Below are 23,390 nucleotides of genomic sequence, written 5' to 3'. Positions count from 1 at the left end.
TCCGAGGCCACGCCAGTCGTGTCTACAACTGAAGGCTCCGACTGCAGTGGGCAGGTGCTGTGTGAGTGGCAGCTGCAGCGCCCGCCCACACTGAATGCCCGAGGTGTGAGATGCCACGCTTCCCTATCAAGTGCAAGTGGAATTGAAGCCGCCGCCTGAGACCGTCTCCAGCTCTCCATTGATGAGTGGCATCGTGGACCACCTTTCGACGACACGGAGCACTTGTACACTCTACCTTTGACACTTTCCACTTGGCTCCATTCCCAATCCCTCCCACGCCCAAACAACCACGCCGCCACACCCCTCCTCCATCTACAGTATACTATTTTGCGATTTCACGGCTGATCGCGTCTTAATTCATCCCCTCTTCCCTTAAATACTTAATCCACCTTTCCCACGTTGATGCCCGGAGCTTAGGCTGTGCTCCCCTTAAAGCCACTGGCAAGATGCAGGCCCCCTCGGGAATGCTCACCAAAGTACGTCGTCGTCCACTTTCTATGCGCTTTCAGCTTGAGCTTGTCTAACATCTTCCTCCTGTGCGCAGTTCGAGTCCAAGTCGTCGCGAGCAAAGGGCATCGCCTTCCACCCTAAACGGTCAGCCTCCCCGTCCCCCCGAAAGAGCACAAGCTCCCCCGCCACTTCGTCCTAGACGTCTACAATTATCAAGAAACCAACGCGAAACTAACATGGCCTTGCCTCCAGACCATGGATTCTCGTCTCCCTCCACTCCTCCACCATTCAGCTATGGGATTACCGCATGGGTACCCTGATTGATCGATTCGAAGAACACGATGGCCCCGTTAGAGGCGTCGACTTCCACAAGACACAGGTGAGCTTCCTGTTGCCTCGATGCGCCAACACGAGATATCAACGATAGCTTACACGTATCCTTACAGCCTCTCTTCGTTTCCGGCGGTGACGACTACAAGATCAAGGTCTGGTCCCTTCAGACTCGGCGCTGCCTCTTTACCCTCAACGGCCACTTGGACTACATTCGTACCGTCTTCTTCCACCACGAGCTCCCTTGGATTGTCAGTGCTAGTGACGACCAGACGATCCGGATATGGAACTGGCAGAACCGCTCTCTGCTCTGCACAATGACAGGCCACAACCACTACGTCATGTGCGCCCAGTTCCACCCCAAGGAAGACCTCATCGTTTCCGCCTCTCTCGATCAGACTGTTCGCGTTTGGGATAGTACGTGGTGCCTTGGACGAGAAGATGGGATGGATATCCACGGGATGCACGGATGGCTGACCATATTGCGTTATCACAGTCTCCGGCCTGCGCAAGAAGCACTCCGCGCCCACGTCCATGTCCTTCGAGGACCAAGTTGCCCGCGCCAATGCCAACCAGACTGACATGTTCGGCAACACCGACGCCGTTGTCAAGTTCGTTCTCGAGGGCCACGACCGCGGCGTGAACTGGGTTGCCTTCCACCCCACCATGCCCCTGATCGTGTCCGCCGGTGACGACCGTCTCATCAAGTTGTGGCGCATGAGCGAGACCAAGGCTGTACGTGCTTCCAGGACATTGTGCATCTGATATCAACCTGCTGACCGAATCATCCAACAATAGTGGGAAGTCGATACCTGCCGCGGCCATTTCCAGAACGCCAGCGGCTGTCTTTTCCACCCCCACCAGGACCTTATCCTTTCGGCTGGCGAAGACAAGACTATTCGAGTATGGGATCTTAACAAGCGTACTGCAGTCCACACCTTCAAGCGGGAGAACGACAGGATCTGGGTTATCGCCGCGCACCCGGAAATCAACTTGTTCGCTGCTGGTCACGACAATGGTGTTATGGTGTTCAAGCTCGAGCGCGAGAGGCCTGCTTCTGCCGTTTATCAGAACAACATTTTCTACATCACCAAGGAGAAGCACGTCAAGATGTACGACTTCCAGAAGAATGCCGAGTCGCCCACACTTTTGTCGCTCAAGAAGCTCGGAAGCCCTTGGGTACCCCCAAGGACACTCTCCTACAACCCGGCTGAGAGGTCCATCCTGGTCACCTCCCCGGCGGATGGTGGTTCGTACGAGCTGATTACCCTTCCTCGTGATGGCTCTGGAGCTATCGAGCCCACCGAATCCAAGAGGGGCCAGGGCAACTCGGCTGTGTTTGTCGCTCGCAACCGCTTCGCTGTTCTCAATGCTGCCACCCAGACCGTCGATATCAAGGACTTGACCAACAACACCACCAGATCGTTCAAGCCCCCTGTTGGCACCACCGATATCTACTTCGGCGGCACCGGCAACCTCCTTATCATTACCCCGACCGCTGTTCACCTTTACGATATCCAGCAGAGGAAGAGCACTGCCGAGCTGGCTGTGACTGGCGTGAAATACGTCGTCTGGTCTAACGATGGTCTCTACGCTGCTCTGCTGAGCAAGCATAATGTGACAATTGTGACCAAGACGCTGGAGCAGGTCAGCACTCTGCATGAAACTATTCGTCTCAAGAGTGCTGCGTGGGACGACGCTGGTGTTCTGCTGTACTCGACTCTCAACCATGTCAAGTACACGCTTCTGAACGGCGATAACGGCATCGTTTGCACCCTTGACCAGACTGTTTACCTTACCCGTGTCAAGGGCAGGAACGTCTACTGCCTCGACCGTGCTGCGAAGCCCAAGATTTTGCAGATTGATCCCACCGAGTACCGCTTCAAGCTTGCGCTTGTCAAGCGCAACTACGAGGAAATGCTGCACATCATCCAGAACTCGAGCTTGGTTGGCCAGTCTATCATTGCCTACCTCCAGAAGAAGGGCTATCCCGAGATCGCGCTCCAGTTCGTCCAGGATCCTACCACCAGGTTCGAGCTTGCTATTGAGTGCGGTAATCTCGAGGTTGCGGTTGAGATGGCCAAGGAACTGGACAAGCCCAAGCTGTGGACGAGACTCAGCCAGGAGGCCCTCGCCCATGGCAACCATCAGATCGTCGAGATGTGCTATCAGAAGCTCAAGCACTTCGACAAGCTGTCGTTCCTGTATCTCACAACCGGCGACCACGACAAGCTCTCGAGGATGGCCAAGATTGCTGAGCACCGTGGTGACTTCACTTCAAGATTCCAGAACGCCCTTTACCTGGGAGAGGTCCAGGACCGCATCCAGATGTTCAAGGAAATCGATCTGTACCCCTTGGCCTACATGACTGCCAAGTCTCACGGGCTCGAGGATGAGTGCCAGGAAATCCTCGAGGCTACTGGCCTTACAGAAGAGCAGCTCTCGATGCCCACCCTGGGTGAACCCCTAACACCGCCCAAGCCCGTGGTCCCCACATACAAGGCTAACTGGCCGACCAAGGCGGCCTCGCAGTCCTTCTTCGAAAAGGCCCTGCTTGGCGAGGTCGAGGGTTTGTCTCTCGAAGACCAGCCCTCCGCCGCTTCCAACGGCTTCGGTCTTGAAGAGGGTGGTGCGGATGAGCTTGCGACCAAGAAGGGCGCTGCTCTTGGTGAAGCTGATGAGGATGAGGATGCTGCGGGCTGGGACATGGGCGATGACATTGTTCCGGAAGTCGAAGAGGGCTTTGTCAACGTGGAGAGCGCGGATGCCGGCGGTGCGGGAAGCAGTGAAGCGGATCTTTGGTCCCGAAATTCCCCGCTTGCAGTTGACCACGTCGCTGGTGGTTCCTTTGAGTCGGCAATGCAGCTGCTCAACCGCCAAGTTGGCGCTGTCAACTTTGCGCCGCTCAAGCCTCGCTTCTTGGAGGTCTACCAGGCATCCAGGACTTACCTCCCTGCTGCGGCTGGTCTAGACCCTCTCGTCAACTACGTCCGCAGGAACCCTGAGGAGACAGATCCCAGGAAGGTTCTCCCTATTATCCCCAGGGACCTCGAGTATCTTGCTTCCAACGACCTTCAGCGCGGCTACGATGCCATGAGGGCGAATAAGCTCGAAAATGGTGTCAAGATCTTCAAGAGCATTCTGCACTCCGTTCTTGTCAACGCAGTAGGCAGTGATGGTGAGGTTGCCGAGGCCAAGAAGCTGATCGCTTCGGCTTGCGAGTACTCGGTTGCCATGTCTATCGAGCTAGCCCGCAGGCAACTGGGTTCCCCGGACCAGCTGAGCCAGGACCCCGCGCTCCAGAAGCGGAACTTGGAACTGGCGGCCTACTTCACCATTCCCAAGATCGAGGTTCCCCATCGCCAGCTTGCTTTGCTTAACGCAATGAATCTGTCTGTGAAGAGCAAGAACTACAGCTCTGCCCTTAGCTTTGCCAACAGGATATTGGCCAACGGAGGAGCCACCAAGATCACTGAGAACGTATGTGACATCCAGTCCCCCCCCCCCCCCCCCCCCCCCGCTTTTTACACGCATGAGACACTAACCGAATTTTCAAAACAGGCCAAGAAAACCAAGGCGCAATGCGAGCGCAACCCTCACGACGCCGTGGAGATTGAGTTCGACCAGTTCGCCGAGTTCGAGATCTGCGCCGCCAGCTTCACGCCCATCTACAGCGGCACCCCTTACGAGGAGTGTGCGTTTGACGGAGCCAAGTATCACACTAAGTACAAGGGCACGGTGTGCACGGTCTGCGAGGTTTGCGAGGTTGGAAAGCACGGTAGTGGCCTGAAGCTGTTTGCTTAAAAGCTTAAAAGGGGTGTTTGCGGTGATACGGAAGAAGAAGAAGAAGAAGAAGAAGAAGAGAGGGGATTTTGATGATGAAAGTTACAAGTAGCAGTTAAAGTACAGTTAAAGTAGGTATAATGATCGTCTTTGGTACCTCTGATTGGGGAGAGAAGAGAAAAGGGAAGACAAAATGGTTTTGTTAAATGCGTCTGTTGCATAATGATGATTGCTTGCTAATCAACTTGTGTTTGCTTGCTGTGGACCAAGTAAGTAGAGTCATGGTTCGCATGAACTGTCGATATATTATACCATGCTAGACACAAGCCATGATCGCAACTCATCATAGTCCATCTATGCATACATATAGGCGAGGCATGGAACACAACGATGGCTGTAATAGTGTATCTGTACGTGACCTCATGTTATGCCTATCTATGTAGCTAGCTCTCTAAGGAGCAAGTAAGGACCATCGTTTAAAAACGCTTGCATAAACCAACCGAACCCAGCCCAGCCATTCGTCTTTGTATTTCCCATTTCCTTTGCTTCTGATTCGTTTAGACAATCGTCTCCAACTCCCTAGCATAGCCCAGCGCATTCTCAATGACCAACTGGCTGAACGGCTTCTCCTGCTCGGCACCAGCCTCCTCCGCCGCCGGCTCAGCAGAGGGGAAGATGATGTGGCCGTCCTTGAGGACCCAGCCGCGGGAGCGGGCGAACTCGACCACTTCGCCCTCGGACTCGAGGAAGAGGAGAGACTTGGTGGAGGAGATGGGAAGCGAGGGGTAGGCGCGCTCGGAGGAGGAGGCGATTTCGGAGCGGATTTGGAAGGTGAGGATCTGTGGAGGAAGGAAGGAAGGAGAGAGAGTTAGCGATCATTTATCAAGGACTAGTTAGGACATTCGAGTGGAATATGATGAATGGAGGGGAGATGGGATGGGATGGGATAGGGAAAGGTGTAAAACGAGACACAACAAGAACTCACCTCAGAGAAAACTCCATACTCCTCACAAGGAACCTCCCCCTTCTTCATCGCCTTCCACACCCGATCATAGCTCCCCTCCATCAGCCACCGCTCCAACTTGATCGGATAACCCAGATACCTATCCGCCTCCAGCTCACTAACACCGCCCAACCTCGTGCTCAGCGCCTCCAGCTCGCTGTGGAACTCGGCATACTGTCCCTGCGTCAGCAGAAGCAGCAGATAAAGCCCAGTGACCTTGTTCTTCTCCTCCCTGTTCGCGTCCGGTCCCGCGATCCTGCCGCCAGCAGCACCGGTGCCGACGGTCCCCTCGAGTTCGTAGAAGCCCTGCAGCTGGCTGACGTAGCGCAGGAAGGCGTCGGGGTTCTTGGCGCGGATCGAGGCAAGCGCGCCTTGCTCGTAGACTTGGCGGGCGAGAGAGAAGAGCGAAGGGTTGGAGGCGGAGCCGGGCGCGGTCGGGGTCAGGGCGTTGAGTTGCAGGAGCAACAGCTTGGCTTTGGAGAGAAGGGCGGAGGAATCGGTGTAGGAGAGGGTGGAGGCGGAGGTTTGGAGTTGGGTGAGGATTTGGGTGAGTTGTCGTTCTGCCATTTTGGGCGGTTGTGTGGTCTGGTTGTGATCTGGGGATCGGGAATGTGTGTTTCGACGATTGCCGTTTGATGTTATGGGTAGCTCGTAGTTGAAGCTATCGCGGGCGGCAAATGGATGTGATGGTGTGGTGACTGGGTCTCGTTATTGGTATGGAGTGGAAGTCGTTATGGTATTAGGCCGGCGATGTGGTAAGGCTCGTCGTCGGGGAATTTGTTGTTGATACGTTTGGCTTGTCTTGGGAAACGAGGCGATGGGATGGAGGTACGTAGTGGTGTCGAGGCTGCGGTTGGATGCTGCTGTCTTGGGCGTCGCCGCGGCAGGCTGACGGGGTGACGTTTTGGTAAGTGGGAGCTGCAGCTTGCTTGGCATGCCGCTGCTGGGTTGAAGCTCCACGGCCCCGCCAGCTGCAGGCGATTGGAGCAGCTGGCCCGTGCGCGGTTTGTTCCTTCTCGGTGCAACAGCTTATCGCTACATAGCGTCTTGGATAGCGGCTTCCTAGTTCGCTGTACCTTGATGGCCAATTTACACTTTAACAATTAACACAGAAGGCACGAACGAGTTACACTTGACGGGGTCATGTTACGCCTTCCGCACATGGAGTCTGTGACATGTAATGGCAAGAACTCACATGATAAGGTTACAAGCTGCGCACTTGCCTGAAATGAAGAGAGTTGGAAATTTCTTTTGGAGAACTTGACTTGGTTCGACTTCCACGGTCAAAAACATGGCGAACTCTCCTCACTAATCTTCAGAATGTCATCCTTGGACACGAAAGACCTCCTACGACACCTACACCCTCGCTACTATCTCTTATTCCTACATCAAGGCCTCCCTTCTTCATTGCCTCCAGTCTCCTGCAAAGGAGATCTTGCTATCGGTCAAAACTACCTTGCGTCCGCAGGTTGGCCTCCCTATGCAAGCCGCCTACCTAACCTCAGCATATCCGGCCGCATCACCTTACCTTTCCGGAGCTGTGTATGGCGGTTAAGACGCAGATATCAACGACCACAATGACGTCCCTGGCGAAACGAAACCCGAACCACCAGGAGGGCAATGTCAAAGCCTCTCGCCCAAAAGGTATGTAGGTACTCATTTTTGAGTGCTGTTCTTATGGTGTTTGATCATATATGGCAATTCGTTCATATACACTACTACTTCCTTGACCCTTGTTCTTACACCAAGTGTTGAGGTTCGGGTTGACACTGGCTTTACTGGAATGTGAAAGTCTCACTGCACCGAGTCTTCGACGGACTTGGCAATTCAGGAGCCAAGGACGTCGAACATGAACTCCCAACGGCCGCCAAGTTGCCATCTGTATACCGTACACACCTCGCTCCAGAGTTGAAGAGTTGAAGCTCTCTAGGCTCTTGAGTTTTAGAAGAGAACCCGACAAGGAAGCCGGAATATGAAGGAGTTCAAGATCTGCGACCATCACTGCCATCTTCACTCTCGAAACGCCCTAGGAGGCGATTCAAAAATAGGGTAAGGCACCAAGCCACACTGCTGCCGCTGGATTCGGGCTGGTCCGCTGAGCCATGGAAGTGTGGACGCTGGTCACATCCCGTGCAAGACCCGGATTTGGCACACACACACCATCACCGAAAGAGCATTCTGGCACTGCATATTGTCCCAGGGGGCGTGAGCCAAGCAAGTGAGGCAAGCTCTCAAGACCTCCACCCTTGCCTGTCCAAGTCGTGGGTGCCCTACCTTACCTTGCTCGGTGCTATTTCATTTCATTGCGGACACGGCCCATTCGGTAACAAATAGCTTTCTGCGGGTCGCACTGCCTGGCTGTGTTGACCTGTCGTGAGATCACGGGCGCTCCCTTGGACACAGATAACTTTTGTCTTGCTCAAGTTCTCTTATAGGAAGCATTTCCCTCCTTTATCGAAATACTAAGCTCCTCCTAGCTGCTCTTTTCCTTTGACTTCCTCTGTCGTCGCAACCATTGACATTATCAAAGACACGAAGCCACTACAATCCCAGCATCCCAACGTCTAAGAAAGCTTCAGCTTGGCGCCCCTCCTGACTTGCTGAGGTTCCCCTGCAAACGTCCCCCGCAACCCCTCTCTCCCTTTCTCCCTTTGCGGCCATCTCAACGACGAAGCTTGCACCCACTAGAATACCATACGCTGCCTCTACATACCTACCTCTACCACGGCACCGAAAGTGGGCGAACCGCTGCTCACACTTAAGCTATCACTGTATGCTTTCGGACGGGGATTTGCCGTTGAAGTTGTCAGACCGGACAATTCAGACGAGCTGGCGCATGTGCTGACAGATTACGTTTTCGGGGAGCTTAATGCAGGCACGGCCAAGCCATCCGAACCATTGTCACCACTGTTGCCCCTGTTCCTATTTACAGGAAGCGACTCCCCCGATATGCCGACCTTGGGCGCAACATTTGTCCCTGGAGGCTATGATGATTATTTCATGCCCGAAGTTGTCGCCCCAGCCCCGCAACGGTAAGCCTGTTCCTTTCCCTCCTACAAGATCCCCAATTTGTCTGCAAATTATCAATCTTTGTTTTGCGCTGTCGGGTCCGATCAAGTAATATTAGACGCGCGGCGCAAAACCCGGAGTTGCATGGCTTGCGAAATGACGGATCTGCTACAAGGCTCCGCCAGCAGGTGGAAAAGGGCTGAGTGGAGGGCTGAGCCGCTGGAACGGCGAGCGCTGAGAGGCTGACGGTCATGTTTCGATATCTTTCTACAGGGTAATGCCAGAGGTGCCTCAAAACATGCAAGAGGACATCCAACGCATGGAACTCGAAGCTCGTGAAGTCGATCCTCGAAAGAACAACAACGCCATCGGTAGTGGAAAGAACAACGACCAACAGCAAGACACAAAGACGTAAGTGCTCAGGCCCTGATTCCCACCGACCGGCCCGCCCAGGGGAAGGGATCCATCCATACCGGTACGCTGGCTTCCAGCAGAGTTCCAGGATCACTCTGGGTGGGGCTTTTATGCGCATATGGCACATGTCGATGCGCTGTATACTGTACCGCAGTATATAAATGCAAGGGACCTGCTGCTGACGGATTGCCCACTGGGCACCAAACAGGTTCAAGCCTTTCCAACGAAGCACCGGCGCCCCGTCGACAGCCATGGACGCGCCCTCGTTCTCCCCTTTCCCCAAGGTCAAGGGCGAGAACATCCCTCCGAGCGACGAGGAGAAGGAAGAGATCCTCTACCAGGCCCGCACCCTGGTCCTCCACTCCAACAATGTCTCGATGCAGGTGACATGGGCGCGCGACTCGCTGATTTGGGTCGACATAGCCCAAGAGGCCGCCGCCAAAGAGTGGAAGCGCGATGGAAAGGGAAGGGAACGACCGTCGACCCCCACGACAGAGCACGAATTGCGCGTCGACGCTCTCAACATCATCGAGTACCTCGCAAGTCAAGATCATCCCGAGGCGACCTTTATGAAGGGAAAATGGCTAGAGTTTGGCAAATTTGGTTATCGCGAGAACAAACGGGAGGCCTACGCCCACTACAAGAGGGCGGCAGAGAACGGATACGGTAGGGCCGAATACCGCATGGGCATGCTCTACGAAAACTCCAACGACATCCCCAACGCCATCAAGCATTACGAGGCCGGCGTGAGGATGAAGGATACCGCCTCCAACTACCGATTAGGCATGATACACCTCATGGGCCAGCATGGCTTCCACAAGGATATTCTGCAGGGCCTCGACATGATTCAGCTTGCAGCCGACACGGCCGATGAGGACTCCCCGCAGGGCGCTTATGTGTACGGCTTGCTTCTTTCACGGGAGCTTCCCGACATCACCGTCCCCGAAGACATCCTGCCGTTCGATTTGGTCGTCGCTCGTCAGTATATCGAGAAGGCGGCATATCTAGGCTTTCCCAAGGCGCAGCTAAAGATGGGCCAAGCGTATGAGCTCAGTCAGCTCGGATGCGACTTCAATCCAACCTACTCCCTTCATTACTACGGCCTTGCTGCCCGCCAGGGACAAAGCGAAGCCGCATTGGGTGTCAGCAGGTGGTTTTTGTTCGGCTTCGAGGGTGCCTTTTCCAAAAATGAGGCACTCGCGTACAAGTACGCTCTGGATGCAGCCAACGCCGGCCTAGCGACAGGCGAGTTCGCTATGGGATACTATCATGAAATAGGTATTCATGTTCAAAAGAATGTCGTCGAGGCACGAAAGTGGTACGAAAAGGCGGCTGAGCACGGAAACAAGGATGCCATGAGCAGACTGGATTCATTGAGCCAGTCCAAGACGCTGACGAAGCAGGACCACGAAACAACCACACTTACGCGTATCAAGTCCCAGCACGGCTCGCAGCGTGGCAAGCGCCCTGATCGGTTTACCAGGCCTGCGGACGTGTTGCCTACTTTGAGTGAGGGTGATCCCGGCGGTAACGCGCCTGCAGTTCCTGTCAAAGCGTCTCAGGGACCGCCAATCGTTCACGATGCGGTTGACTTTCCGGATCCTGCGCGAAACTCCAATAGGCCGCCCGCCTTTACGGTCAATTTTGATTCGAACCCGAACCTGAACCTGACTTTGCGGTCCAAGTCTACGGCACCGTATCCCGAAGACACTAGGCCTCCACCGCTCAGAGCGCGTACTAACACGGCCCCGTATCCGGAAGACGATATGCACCATCCTGCTCCTCCACCACACATGCAGCAGAACTATCTGTCAGCGAAACCCCTAGCACCTCATTTCAACCCTGGCATCCGCCCGTCGTCAAGCTCCGGCGGTCCACATGCCGACCGGCCGATGAGCGCTTTCGGGATCCGGTCCAACTCTCCCAACGGTCCTTCTGTACCACAAGGCGCCGGCCCACAAGGTCCCGGCCCTCGAGGCCGAGTCCCTCCAGGGGCAGTTGGAGCTTGGGAACCACAGGTTTCATCCGGGTACAGACAGCCCAGCCCGGGTTCTGGACCTGGCTCCGGCCCTCAACCTGGCTACAGACAAAATAGCTATCACCCTCCACTTGATGTTGGTCCTGGACCCTCGCCACAGCGGATGAGTGGAGGTGCTGGACCTGGCATTCCGCCCTCCCCTGTACCTATTGGCGACCCCATGAGACAGAGACTGCAGAAGCCCAACCCCAATGCTGGCAATTATCCTTCGGCTCAGCAGGCTGGAGGTGCCATGCATAGTCCTCAACAAAGTCCAGGCCTTCCGCCCGTAATGAGCGGTGGCGCACAGCCAGGCTATGGTCCCAGGACAAGTAGCAGACCAAACAACGATGCTCATGGTTATGGACAGGCTGCTCCTCCTATGCCTGGGCGCTTCCCAACCGGCACTCCGGTCGGCACTCCGACGGGCGGAAACGGTGGTCCTATGCCAAGGCCGGAGAGATTGGAGAGTCTGGCTGCCGGAGGCAGACCCGGCTCAAGTGGAGGTCAAGGTACACCTGGACCTGGAATCGGAAGGATAGCAAGCGCACCGCCAGTACAGCAACCCCAGCCGCCTCAACCGCATAGTAGGCCGACCCATAGCCCCGGGCCTTCAGCGAGCCCGGCGCCGAGTGCAGCCAGTACGACAAGACTGCCTGGGCACGGGGCAGCTGGTGGAAAATCCAACACTGAGCATCCCGATGGCAAGACTATTGGAAATGGACCTGCTACCTTTGAGGAGATGGGCATTCCGCAAGGAAAGAATGATAGCGACTGCGTAAGTCATACATGTCAATTGCCTTTGCTTTCTTGTTTTCTGCGAATTCTAACCCTTTTTAAAACAGGTTGTGATGTAAAGTCGCGAGGTGCGCTTCTTACGCTGTTAGGATGTGATACCCAACCTGTAGCTCCATAATCATTGCGTTTAGTTTGCAGGGAGTTGACGGAGTTGTGCTTGCATATTCAAATGGGTGGCCTGTTTGCTGGTTTACTACTGTTGGATGGAAGGCTGGGGCTATCAGAATTATGCCTGCGTGAACTCGGGTAGAGCTGTTAGTCCTCTTTGTTCCGTGCGCAGTGGAAAGTACACAATTGAGAACCGCAATGAGAAAACCGAGTACAACTAAAATATCTACAAAGGAGTGCGAAATGGGTACCATACGTGGCGCTCTACTCTTCTGACTTTGCCTGTTTGTTAGAAGACTTCCTGCTGGGTGGACTGTAGTGTGATCGAGATTTTCATCTGAAGCATAGCGACCACTTACAAGGAATAAAGTAGGATGCTGGCGCTGAATGGTGTTTGCCCTCAATGTTTAGACAACTACATACGGCTTCTCCTTATACGCGCACGCACTCACAGATAATATCCAACTCGCTTTTATTTTACACGAAAACCCAAATGCTCTACGCAGAAAAACATCCGGTATGTGCAAGTCGGCCGGTAAGGAAGTTGCAGTCCTCTCCAACTACTCAAGCAGTACCCATCCCAACAAGCTCGCCACCTCCAAACGATAATCCAGCCTCTCCACCAGCAGCCGAAGCCTTCGCCCTTCTGCCCTGCCCAAGTTCTGTCATAATCCACTCATAAATGGCCCACTGCACAGCGTTGACGATGAAGGCCCTGACACTACAGACGGCCAACCCCCTAAAGAAGGGTTTGACCCCGCCCTCTCTGTAGGTCAACTTGGCCACCTCCCAAGCTCCCAAAGGCCTTCCACTTTGCTTCCGCTGGTTCTGAGTGGTTGTCGTCCTGTCCAAGAGCGCAGTATGTTCCCCCTGGGAGGTTGTTTCGATAATACCCAACGAACCCGAAGCAAAAGTCCCTTGGGTTTGAACCCTCGTCTTGATCACGTCCAGCGGGAAGATGCTCAACCAAGTGACGATGCCCGCTAGGCCACCGCAGAGAAGGACGCGGGCTGCTTCGGAGGTGAAGATACCGCCGCCGCCACCACCACCCTCGTGAGAAGAAGAAGAAGAAGAGGAGGAGGAAGAGGAAGATGACGAGGAGGAAGAAGCAGCAATCATCCACCTCGAACTCAACTCATAACTCCAGAAATAAAATCCATACCCAATACTATCCCTCAACGCCGTCACCAGCCCGCCAAAGTACAGTCCCCTAACCCCTTCAGTGCGGATGATGGACTTGGTTACTTGCCACGATGATGATGAGCCTTTCTCCCTACTTCCAGCACCTATCCTCCCCCCATCCACTCCCACTCCCACTCCCACTCCTTGCCCCTGGCCCTGCTGCCCCCGCCCCTGCCCCCGCCCCTGAAGTTGAACCCGACACTTGACCAACTCCGTAGGCGTGCTAACTACCCAAGTAGCCAGTCCACCTACGGCTCCGGCAATCCAGGTACTCCAGAGGTTGACGCCCGTTTGTTGTGAAGAAGGCAGAGAAGAAGGGTCTATCCCGAAAACGAACTGGTTGAGAGCGGACTCGGTCCGGTTGTAGGAGACGAATAACAGGGCGTTGAGGGCGCCGTAGTCGAGGACCGGGGCGGCGGTGCCGCGCAGGAAGGGCCGGATCCAGTTTGTTGCTGCTGCTGTTGTACCACCTGTTGAGGCTTGTGGTGATGATGGTGATGGTGGTGAGATGGTTGAGTTCGGGGTTGGTGGGGGTAGGGAAGAAGATGATGATGATGAAATAGAGGAGGAATATGAGATGGAGGATGAGGCAGCAGAGGAAGAAGAAGCACCGGCTTGGAGTCGGACTTTGAGAATGTCGAGCGGGTTGCCGATGACGATGCCGATGGCACCGGAGATGTATCCGGCCCAGAAGTCGGCAGACATGGTATGGTTCCGTTGGTACCACGACCACGGCGGCCGTAGGGCTGAAGTCTGTGTCTTGGTGGCTGGCTGGCTGGCTGCAGGTATCGTGAGCCAATGATCTGCTGCGCTGCCTCTATGATTCAGACACCCGCTTGTCTTGGTCCCTGGAACACTGGATGATGTGCAGGCAATGGAACCTGCAGCGCTTCAGCTTCAGCTTCCACCCAGCGCTTGAGGCTCCTGTTGAGGTGCGGTAACTAACGCAAGGGCTCTCTCTCTGCCTGGGTTTCCTGGGTTGGTGATAAACCGATTGGTCGCCCGTCAGATGGCCAAGAATACCTTGTCGTCTCGGACTAGAGTAATACTGATTTCAAGACCCAAGCACAAATCGCGCAATCCATAAGATATGCTCGGAAGCTCGAGCTGGTGAAACCGAACGAATGTCGTTCGTAAGCACGTTTCTTGGATTCGTGGTAGGACGGGGGTCCTATCGTGCTCCAGAGATGGAGATGCCGAGGTAAACCGTGACTGACTCCCGTCTTATGAGCTCGGGAGCGGCCTCCACTCCGATAAGCAACAAATCCAATCTGCCTTTGACCTTTGACCTCGAACATAGGTACGTGACTTGGATCTGATGGCCACCAAAGCGAGTAATCCCTGGAGGGAATCTCTGGAAGCGACCACGTCTGAAAATCAAAATCGGAACTGGCTTCTTTGTGATCATTTCCACACGCGAAGAAAGACACTAAGGTACGTAGCATTGAATAGTGGGTCCCCCGGCGCCGCCCGTTTCCCCAGATTCTCAGGCCTCCACCGACTGACGTTTATGCGGGCCCCGAGCCGGCCGAGCGTGCACCGACTGACGGACAGGCCTTCGACGCGGCGTAAGATAGGGACTTATGGACGATATATTCGCAAAACATCATTCAGAGAACAAGGAAGCATCGATAAATTAAGAAAATATATTCATCGGCTCCTTATGTATTAGACACAACATGGTATAACCTCGACTTGTAAATGAATCAGCTTAGCGATACCGGATATCCGGATCAAGTACCACAGCCCATTCAGACGAATTCCCGCGGCGTCATATCACCCCCCATCCCCCAATCACTCACTCACTCACTTAATCTCCATCTCCCCAAACCTCCCATGCCCCGTCTCCCTCTCATGCCTCGCCGCATCCTTCGTCCCCTGCCCAATCCAGCCACACCCGTCCATCTCACACTTGATGACGAAATCCGTCGTGTCCGTATAATAATGCATCCTTTGCAGCTGCTCCGCCAGCTTTCTCGCTTTATCCAGCACCTCGTCGTCTTCCGTGCTCCACTTGGTCACGTCCACCTCCACGGGGTAACTCAGATCCATCGCAAACGCGATCCTGTCGTAGTGGATCCCTGAGTACAGGATCAAAATGCGGAGGGACTTGCCCTCGCCGAATTTGTCGATTCGGAGGCTCTTGACGTCGAGGGAGGAGATTTCAATGTTGTAGATGTCGGATAAAATGGAGAGTTCGATGGCGCCGCCCCAGACGTCGGACTGCAGCATGCGACTGGCGTAGACGGAGGGCGGGGAGCCAAGGATGGCGGCGGTGTATTCGGTGGGATGGGAGAGGATGTAATCGCTTACTTGCCGGCGGAGGACGGAGGAGGCGTTGGCGATGGAGAGGGCGCCGCCTACTGCTGTGACTGTTTTTTTGAAGGTGAGAAGGTTAGTTGAGGCGGGAGGTGAGAAAGGGGGTGAGTGGGTAAGTGAGGCGGTAAAAATGAGTGGTGAGTGTTTGATAGTGAAGGTTGCTCAGACGGGGTTTGGGTTATTCAAACTTACACATGCAGCTGTTATCGTCAGGCATCACACGGAGAACTAGATATCCGCCCCTTTCGGGCCACTCAAGAGATGTCTCATCTGGCTCGATCCCTTTTGGCGTAAACTTTGGCTTTTCTGGCTCTGCCGCCGGTAAAGGAGCGCTACTTTCAATAGGAGCAACGACGATGGTCTCACCACGCAGCTTCAGATCTTTGAGGGGCGTGGCTTTTTGCGCTTCCGCGCTGATGTCCAGGTCTTTCAAAGGATAGCCGTATTTGAGTGAAAACTTGTCGATCTTGGTGGCCGTTCTTATCTGAGCCACCAGGTCCTCCAAGATGGACTCGTCGTCGACTTCCAGGCGGGTTTGGCCACTTGGGGTCCTGAGACGTAACTGAATTCGGGGCATGGTCTGGGTTGATTGAGGTATGTGTTGTTGGTCGGTAATATATAAATGTCCTGATAGGGTTTCGCCTGAGGTTGGAGTTGATGGTGGTGAGGATATATAGGTATCGGTGAACGTCGAAGGTTATATTTAAGGCGTGGCAACTGTCGAAACTGGCCGAAAGTGAAAGGTTGGTTGGTATATAAGGTCTTCAGGTTGTTTCCTTACTTTGTGGGTGGTAAGCTTGGGTTTTTGTACACATGGCCTTGAGGCGTGCCTCTCTCACCAGAAAGGCTATGAATCTTTAGGAGTGAAGTGGAGGAGGTAGACAAACCAGGGGTTAAGGTACAAGTGGCAACAGTTCATGCAAGCGCGGCTGATTGAAACAATGTCACAATGTCAACCGAAGATGGGACGACAGCAAGCCGCACACTCAATCTGGTTTGTTGTCCAACAGATATGAAGTGTTCAGATGACAGAAAGAGGGATGCCGTTGATAGGGTGTCGTTCTTTTAACAGTCCGATATGGGTACAGGAAGGTACCACACTAAGTTGACTGAAGTGTTCCAGCTGACGGGAATTCCCACATGAACGGGGCGTCCAACGTCACTGTGGATTGGCGACACTATTAGCGTCCATGCCCGAACGTGACACTTTGACCCGTATTGCACAGCAGAAACACCACGCGGTCTGGGCCACTTTTCAAGAGTTCCATGTTGTGGGATACAATCGGGAATGTACAAAGAATAAACATGCCTCCAAAGAGTCTTCATGATGGAAGAGATCTGGTGTAGCTCCATGTACATGTAATGGTGGTCTCCGAGATGTAATGTAATGTAAAGATCTAGACCTTCAACCCCCGCCCGCCGAGCAAGGCGCTAAGCAGCTGCCCCCGGGGCTCTTCCCCTCCCGTCGCGGGGCTCGGGGCCGCAGTGGATCGGCCCTTCCGGCAGTCACGCACGGTCCAACCCACACAGCACCTAACAGACGGATGGTCAGGGGTGCATTCGTGGAAGGCGATCAACTTAACCCGTTACTGTCCATCTAAGCAACTAACGAGGGTTTGGCACGTCTAAGAGCACGGTTAAGACGTTAAGGTGGACACTCAAGTGCTGGACACCCGAACCAGTCACTGCCAATGCAGCAACCGACACCAATTGGACCCTCGTCTTTCGCGTGTTTCCCCAGGAAGAGCTAGCCATCACTACACTACGGCGTATATCATTCCCCGTCATTCCCCAAGCAATTCTACACGAGGTATCCTTGGTGGGCATCTTTTTTTTTTGAGAGATCGTCCTTCTTTTTCCCATCGACTCACACAGAACTGACTCGCGGCCCCGGCAACGGTACCCCAACCAACCGCCTACGTATTCCTCCAGCCAACAGAGCCAGGGCAGCCAACACGCCAACCAACTGCCAAACACAGGCTGCGGCTCCAGCGGGCGTCTGTGCCTGTGTCTGTGTTCTGGATCGCGCGTGGAGGACCGTGTATGTGTGAGAGAGAAGAGCACGCTTGTGTGTTGGTTTGTGCGTGTGTCTGGCAGAAACACGTTGGAGAAACAAGAGACAAACCGACCGGGAAGAGGAGTCTAGGAATCCACCCTTGCGCAACAAGTCCCAGCTCTCTTACAATCTGGCCTCCCGTCACCACATCCCCGTAGCTTGCGTACCTAGGAGCTTGCGTAGCCGCGATGCCCACTTTGCGCGAACGCCCCAGCAGAGGCGACTCTTCCCCCGCCAAGAGGAACACCACTTCCTCAGCTGCTGCTTCGACCAGAACAAACGCCAGAACCACGCGACGACAGTCCAGCAACGCCAACAGCAATACCATGGCTGCTGCCCCGACCCGTGACGCGATCGAGGTACGCGAGTCCATCGAGGCCAAGGGCGACGTCGATGACGATGTGGAGATGGAGGATGCCGATGCCGATGCGAAAGACAACGAACCACGCAAAGCCGCCAACAAGGGCAAAGATGCCGACATGGCCCATGACCGAGACAATGACGACGACGACGAAAAAGACCAAGATGAGGACGAGGACGAGGATGAAGAAGAGAGTGATTCCGCCAAGGATCTCTTACAGCTAATCAGAGACACGTCCGAGTACCTGTGTCGGTACACCATCAAGGTGGATGGAGAGTCAGTCACCCTATGGCCCCCGCGTCCAGGTACACATGCTGTGCCTCACGACCTATCGGCACGCTAACCGTCTTGTTGTCTGTAGGGACTACGAGATTGCCTCTGGCTTCCAGCGATTAGTTAATAAGCGGAGCCTACCAGATTACTTTGAGGTTATCAAGACGCCAATGGCCTTCAGCACCATCAGGGTATGTTGACACATGCCTTGCCTTCCTGCACCATGAAACTGGAGCTGACCATGTTCTTCGCAACAACTACAGGGCAAGCTGGGCAAAAAGACATACACAAGCTTCAACGAGTTCGTTCAGGACGTGACCCGCATATGCCACAACGCACAAGTTTACAATAGGCCCTCCGCTCCCATCTTCTCCGACGCCGGCCGGTTGCTCGAGGTTTTCAAAGAAAAGCTTGCCGAACTCGTCAAGAAGGGCGAAATTACCGAAAAAGACGCCGAGATCCCCGACTACGGTCCGTTACCCGAGTTTGAAGATTCGCCAACTCCCGACGAGGAAGAGGAAGAGGAAGAGGAGGAAGAGGAGGAAGAATCAGAATCAGATGACTCAGATGATGTCGACTCGGATGGGCGGCGCCGGCGTGGATGGAGACGCGGTGGACGATCTCGAAGAAGGAAACAAGACGATGATGATGAGGCCCAAAAGAAGCACACGAGACCCATCAAGGTCTTCACGCCGCAAGAGGCCAGGATACAGGCCCTGCTCAAGGGGTTGCGAAAATTCAAGAACGAAAATGGCCATGTGCGAATCAATCACTTTCAGAGGCTACCTGACAAGTCAGAAAGTCCGGCATACTACGCCGTCGTGCGGAACCCGATTGCGCTGGATATGATCATCACGAAGCACAAGCGTAAAAGGTACCAGAATATCGACCAAGTACTCCAGGACCTGGAACTCATGTTTGAGAATGCGAAGCTCTTCCACAAACAGGGGAGTGAAGAGTATGAAGATGCGGTGGAACTACAAAAAGAGGCGCGCGCCCTCGTGGAGGAGGAAAAATCGAAGCCCGACGACGACTTTCGCGATGCAGATGGAAAGCTGCCCTTGGACAGCATTGAGCACGGAGGCGAGCTGTGGCGAGTGGGTATGTGTTTATCCGGCCCCCAACGAAAGGCGTAAACATAAGTTCAGATGACTGACTATGATTATAGGTGACTGGGTTCACATCCGCAATGCGAACGATCTTTCCAAGCCCGTCGTCGCGCAGATCTACCGAATGTGGTCGGATAAGTCTGGCCAGAAGTGGGTGAACGCTTGCTGGTTCTATCGCCCAGAACAGACGGTCCATCGCTATGACAAGTTCTTTTACGAGAACGAGGTGGTCAAGACAGCCCAATATCGCGACCACCGGATCGAAGAAGTTGAGGACCGATGCTTTGTGATGTTCATTACCCGCTACCCCAAGGGTCGCCCTCGCGGATTGCCTCATAACAATATGGTGTATGTCTGCGAGGCGCGGTATAACGAAGAGAGATGCAAGTTCAACAAGGTCAAAACGTGGTCCAGCTGTCTGCCCGAAGAGGTTCGCGACCAGGACTATGAGATGGATCTCTGGCCCGTACCGCGCACCATGAGAAAGTTCCCCAGTCCCATCAAACATCTACTGCAAGCCGACGCCAAAGAGACGGATGACTTGCCGAAACCGACGTGGAGGAGCCCGAATGCGCCTCCCCTCATTGGCGCGGTCCACCGTCGCCCTCGTGAGCCCAATGTAAGCAAAGTTGATTTCCTAGAGCGTCATTCTCTGAATTGTTTTCTGTTGCGAGGTTGCCAGGCCCGTAAAAGAGCCGCTCCCTCCAGAGAGGAGGAGAAGAGCAAACAAAGTGGCTCTTCAATGCGTGCTTTTGAGAATTTTCCAAACCCCACATTCATCCATCCCATTCACCTTTTCCTCGGTGCTTCTTCCTGGTTCTATCATCCCGTCCTTCATGTTTGATTTCACTCCTCGTTCGCAGCCTTTACTCTTCACGACTCGGCCCATCCTCTCCCACGCCCGGGTCATCCCTCGTTTTGGGACCGAGTAGCAAATTGCCCTGTGCTAGTGGCCAAAGTCAACCTGTCAGTGCCTCCCTTGTACTTTCTCATTTTTTTTCTTCAATCTTGGCTCGTTCTCAACTTTCGAGTTTAGTCTTTTCTTTCCCCGCCTGTCACTTCCTCTATCCCTTGAATTGGTACACAATCTTCCTCTTTCACCCATTCTAAACATTTTTCCTCCCCTTGCGATCTGCCTCTTGTCGCGCCAACGGCTCTCGGCACACACAAGGCACCCTGCGCGCTTCCGCCAAACCTTCTTTGCATTACCTTGGACAAAAGCTTGTCGCACCTCCCTGCTCTTCCCCTACCTCCACTGTGGGACAGACTAGGAAACCGTTTGGAAGAGAAGCGTATGAAGTAGTAAGCTAACGACATATTTCTCGAACAAGGAGTCGCCTCCGCCAGAAGCTCACCCAATATCCATCGCGCCTGTGCCGCTGGCTATCGGTCCTGGTCCTGGCCCCGGATCATCGCACCGTCCGTCCTTCTCGGCCCATCCAGGAACACCAACATTCCATCAGTCTGTCGCTCCCGCGCCTGGACCTGGTGGGCACGTCGCGTTTGGAGGTCAACACTACGTACAACATTTCGCACCACGGCAGCAGCAGCCGCCCCAAGGTCACGGCATCGCTCCTCACATCGTCCAGATTCACGGTCATCCGCAGTCGCACCCGCCGCCGCCGATTCACCAATATCAACCGCAGCTGCAACCGCATCCCCATCAGGGTCTCCATCAGCAGCCACTAGGACCCCAGCACCAGCACCAGCCAATGCCCGGCATGCCCATGCACGTGCAGCCCCATCATCCCGGGATGCCCCCGATGCAGCCAAGCCCCCATCATTACCCACACCAGCAGCCTCCTCCTTACTCGCACCAACAACCTCCTCCGTACCACGGTCCCGGGCCACAACACGTTCCAATTCCTCAGCCTCCACACCAACCCCCGCCGCCGCCGCAACAACAACACCAACATCACCAGCCCTACCAGCAACTCCAATACATCCACCACGGTCACCCAACCACACAAAGCCAGCTCGCTCCGGCGCCGCCTCCAGGGCCCCAGTACGACCCTCATCACCCACAACACAGGCCGGTGCACTCGCACCCGCCGCCGCCACCACCACCACCACCACCACAACAACAACAACAGTTTAGTGTCGGCCCACCGCATCACCCTGGTGTGCCCATTGGCGTGCCGGTAGCGCATCATCCCCATTCCCATCCGCAGCCGTCGCCGATAGCGCCCAACTTCCCCACGCCTAACAGGCATCACCAGCCACCTCCGATGGGAACTCCTATCCAGCAGCACGCGCCAGCCATGCCACAACAGCTCGCCCCAGGTCCCTCGGCTGGTAATACATACAATGCCCCACGTGCCCCCGAGACCTACACCCTTGCCGAGAACATCGACAGTGAGATCCCGGAGGAGGTGAAGAAGCAGTTCCAGACGGACGATCAAGGACGTGTCTTATTTTTCACCGCGCCGCCTCTAAACAGGCCTTCTATTCGCAATGGTGGCGTAGCGGAGCAGTACGCTGGACTAGGCCACAGTGTTCACTGGGAGAGCATCAAGACGCTCAGGGAGGAGCGCAGGCGGAAGAGGAAGGAACGGGATGAAGCGCTACAGGAAGAGGAGAACAAGCGCAAAGCTGCCAAAATCGCCGAGGAAAAGGCGAGTGGCGAGGGTGATGAGCACAAGCAGGCCCTGACTCTACTGGAGAAAGGCATCCTTCAGTGGTGCGAGCAGATGCAGAAGGGGACGAAGCATCTTGAGGAATTGCTAGGAGGCAGGGAGGAATGGGAAGAGATGATGAAGCAAAGCAAGGAGGAGAATAAGGACCTAACGGAGGCGGAGATCAGGAAGAAGAACTTGAGGTGGTGGTTTGAGGACCAGATCAAGAAGGGGTTGGTTACGGAGGAGGAGAGGAAACAGTTGGAGGAGGCTTTTCTCGCTGATGAAAAGGGCTTGACGAGCCTCAAGGCGACGGGGGTGAAGGCTTAGGAGTCTTTGGATTCCACGCACATTCGCGATTGAGGTCGCTTATGGCAGGGGGGAAGGAAGTGGATTGCCGTACTGGAAGTGTTCATATGGAGGAGCTTCTGATTGACCGGTGCCACTTCTACTTTGGCCAGTGTCATGAGTTGCTGTATGCGAACACGCAGAGTTTACGGCATCCACATCATGATCATTCACAGGGGTTTTCTTCGGTAAAAGATGTAGTGTTTTATTAGGATATCAAAAGAGATTAAGGTACTAGGGTCTTTGGCACAGGACGTTGACAGGTTAGAGTTGGTGAATATGCCTAGGAGTTTATCGTTTTCCCACGCAAGCTGGTCAATTGTTAGTTCGAGGCGTCAAAATATCCAATGTCGTTATAGCTCCAAGAAGATAAAGTCTCACTAGGAGATGAGCATCTGAAGAATATTCATTACGGAGTATCGCCAACGCATTTACCACCAACACGGTCTCGATCTTGGATTCAACTTGCTCTTCTTCATTCAGGACACAGCGGGGATTTCGCAAACTTCAAAAGCATGCTGATAACGATAACAAAATGCAACTTGACAAACTTCGACATGCCCATGGCCATCAAGGTTCCTAGGAACGGCACCGATAACGGATAAGCCTTGACAAATTGTTTATATCTGGGCGTACAGTACAAGTATTTACCGCAATATTTCGCAGCGTTGGGTCTCAGGGTTGTGACAAATCTCAGCGATAACCCTCACCTTAAGGCAGCCGATCGAGGGTTAATCGTAGAGATTTGTCAGAACCCTGAGACCCAACGCCGCGAAATATTGCGGTACGTATCCGGTACTCGACGGTCCAGTCCGCTGCTTCACAGGCGACGGCGGCAGATGACAGGGCAGATTGGGAGACGGCAGTAAGACCCGACACTCTAGACGCCTATCCATGACTGGACAGTTCCGCCGACTCCGTGAAGGCCATGTTGGTTGAGGCGCAAAACCTGAATCCTGAGAGGTGAAGGTTGGTACACAAGAGGTATCTCAGATCCGTATTTACGACGGGAACTTGGAACCCCCATATAGAGAAAGGCGACGGTGCTCGGAGTTCTCATCCGGTATCAGCGTGTGAATGCGTGACTATTCTTCAACACAAGTCTTCTACAGGGGTTTTGCGGCTCTGCGGCCTGCAGTGAGGGAGGGCTTGGGCGCCTGAAAAAAAAGGTACGATGTACCTTACATTCACTGGAATGCATTTCACGGTTTGAGA

General features: G+C 54.4%; 6 protein-coding genes across 6 annotated transcripts; 3 read left to right on the top strand and 3 right to left on the bottom strand.

The window, feature by feature from the left end:
* The first annotated feature begins 181 nt into the window (after window positions 1-181).
* On the top strand, window positions 182-4,820 carry SMAC4_03535 (uncharacterized protein). The gene is made up of 7 exons (XM_066089969.1): window positions 182-476; window positions 545-594; window positions 703-829; window positions 897-1,197; window positions 1,277-1,515; window positions 1,579-4,260; window positions 4,342-4,820. The coding sequence occupies exons 1-7, from the start codon at window positions 447-449 to the stop codon at window positions 4,582-4,584; spliced, it is 3,672 nt and encodes a 1,223-aa protein (XP_065947523.1). The 5' UTR covers window positions 182-446; the 3' UTR covers window positions 4,585-4,820.
* Window positions 4,821-4,975: 155 nt separating this feature from the next.
* SMAC4_03534 (uncharacterized protein) lies at window positions 4,976-6,356 on the bottom strand. Its single transcript, XM_003351182.2, has 2 exons — window positions 5,549-6,356; window positions 4,976-5,402 (listed from the first exon to the last, which is right to left on the bottom strand). The coding sequence occupies exons 1-2, from the start codon at window positions 6,131-6,133 to the stop codon at window positions 5,121-5,123; spliced, it is 867 nt and encodes a 288-aa protein (XP_003351230.1). The 5' UTR covers window positions 6,134-6,356; the 3' UTR covers window positions 4,976-5,120.
* A 1,544-nt stretch (window positions 6,357-7,900) lies between these two features.
* Window positions 7,901-12,216, top strand: SMAC4_03533 (uncharacterized protein). The gene is made up of 5 exons (XM_003351181.2): window positions 7,901-8,337; window positions 8,442-8,598; window positions 8,849-8,986; window positions 9,198-11,784; window positions 11,852-12,216. The coding sequence occupies exons 2-5, from the start codon at window positions 8,516-8,518 to the stop codon at window positions 11,861-11,863; spliced, it is 2,820 nt and encodes a 939-aa protein (XP_003351229.2). The 5' UTR covers window positions 7,901-8,337; window positions 8,442-8,515; the 3' UTR covers window positions 11,864-12,216.
* Window positions 12,217-12,476: 260 nt separating this feature from the next.
* SMAC4_03532 (uncharacterized protein) lies at window positions 12,477-13,799 on the bottom strand (the record flags this gene model as incomplete). Its single annotated transcript, XM_003351180.1, has 1 exon — window positions 12,477-13,799. The coding sequence occupies one exon, from the start codon at window positions 13,797-13,799 to the stop codon at window positions 12,477-12,479; it is 1,323 nt and encodes a 440-aa protein (XP_003351228.1).
* Window positions 13,800-14,705: 906 nt separating this feature from the next.
* SMAC4_03531 (uncharacterized protein) lies at window positions 14,706-16,487 on the bottom strand. The gene is made up of 3 exons (XM_003351179.2): window positions 16,301-16,487; window positions 15,606-16,193; window positions 14,706-15,466 (listed from the first exon to the last, which is right to left on the bottom strand). Exons 2-3 carry the CDS (start codon window positions 15,988-15,990, stop codon window positions 14,901-14,903), a joined length of 951 nt encoding a protein of 316 aa, XP_003351227.1. The 5' UTR covers window positions 15,991-16,193; window positions 16,301-16,487; the 3' UTR covers window positions 14,706-14,900.
* Window positions 16,488-17,104: 617 nt separating this feature from the next.
* SMAC4_03530 (uncharacterized protein) lies at window positions 17,105-22,598 on the top strand. The gene is made up of 5 exons (XM_066089968.1): window positions 17,105-18,106; window positions 18,192-18,294; window positions 18,367-19,204; window positions 19,272-19,831; window positions 20,544-22,598. Exons 1-5 carry the CDS (start codon window positions 17,658-17,660, stop codon window positions 22,155-22,157), a joined length of 3,564 nt encoding a protein of 1,187 aa, XP_065947522.1. The 5' UTR covers window positions 17,105-17,657; the 3' UTR covers window positions 22,158-22,598.
* The last annotated feature ends 792 nt before the right edge of the window (window positions 22,599-23,390 follow it).

This window comes from Sordaria macrospora, chromosome 6 (genome assembly GCF_033870435.1).
Source record: "Sordaria macrospora chromosome 6, complete sequence".
Classification (NCBI taxonomy): Eukaryota; Fungi; Ascomycota; class Sordariomycetes; order Sordariales; family Sordariaceae; genus Sordaria; species Sordaria macrospora.
The sequence above is the reverse complement of the archived record's forward strand: the minus strand, read 5'-3'. Positions and strand labels throughout refer to the sequence as shown.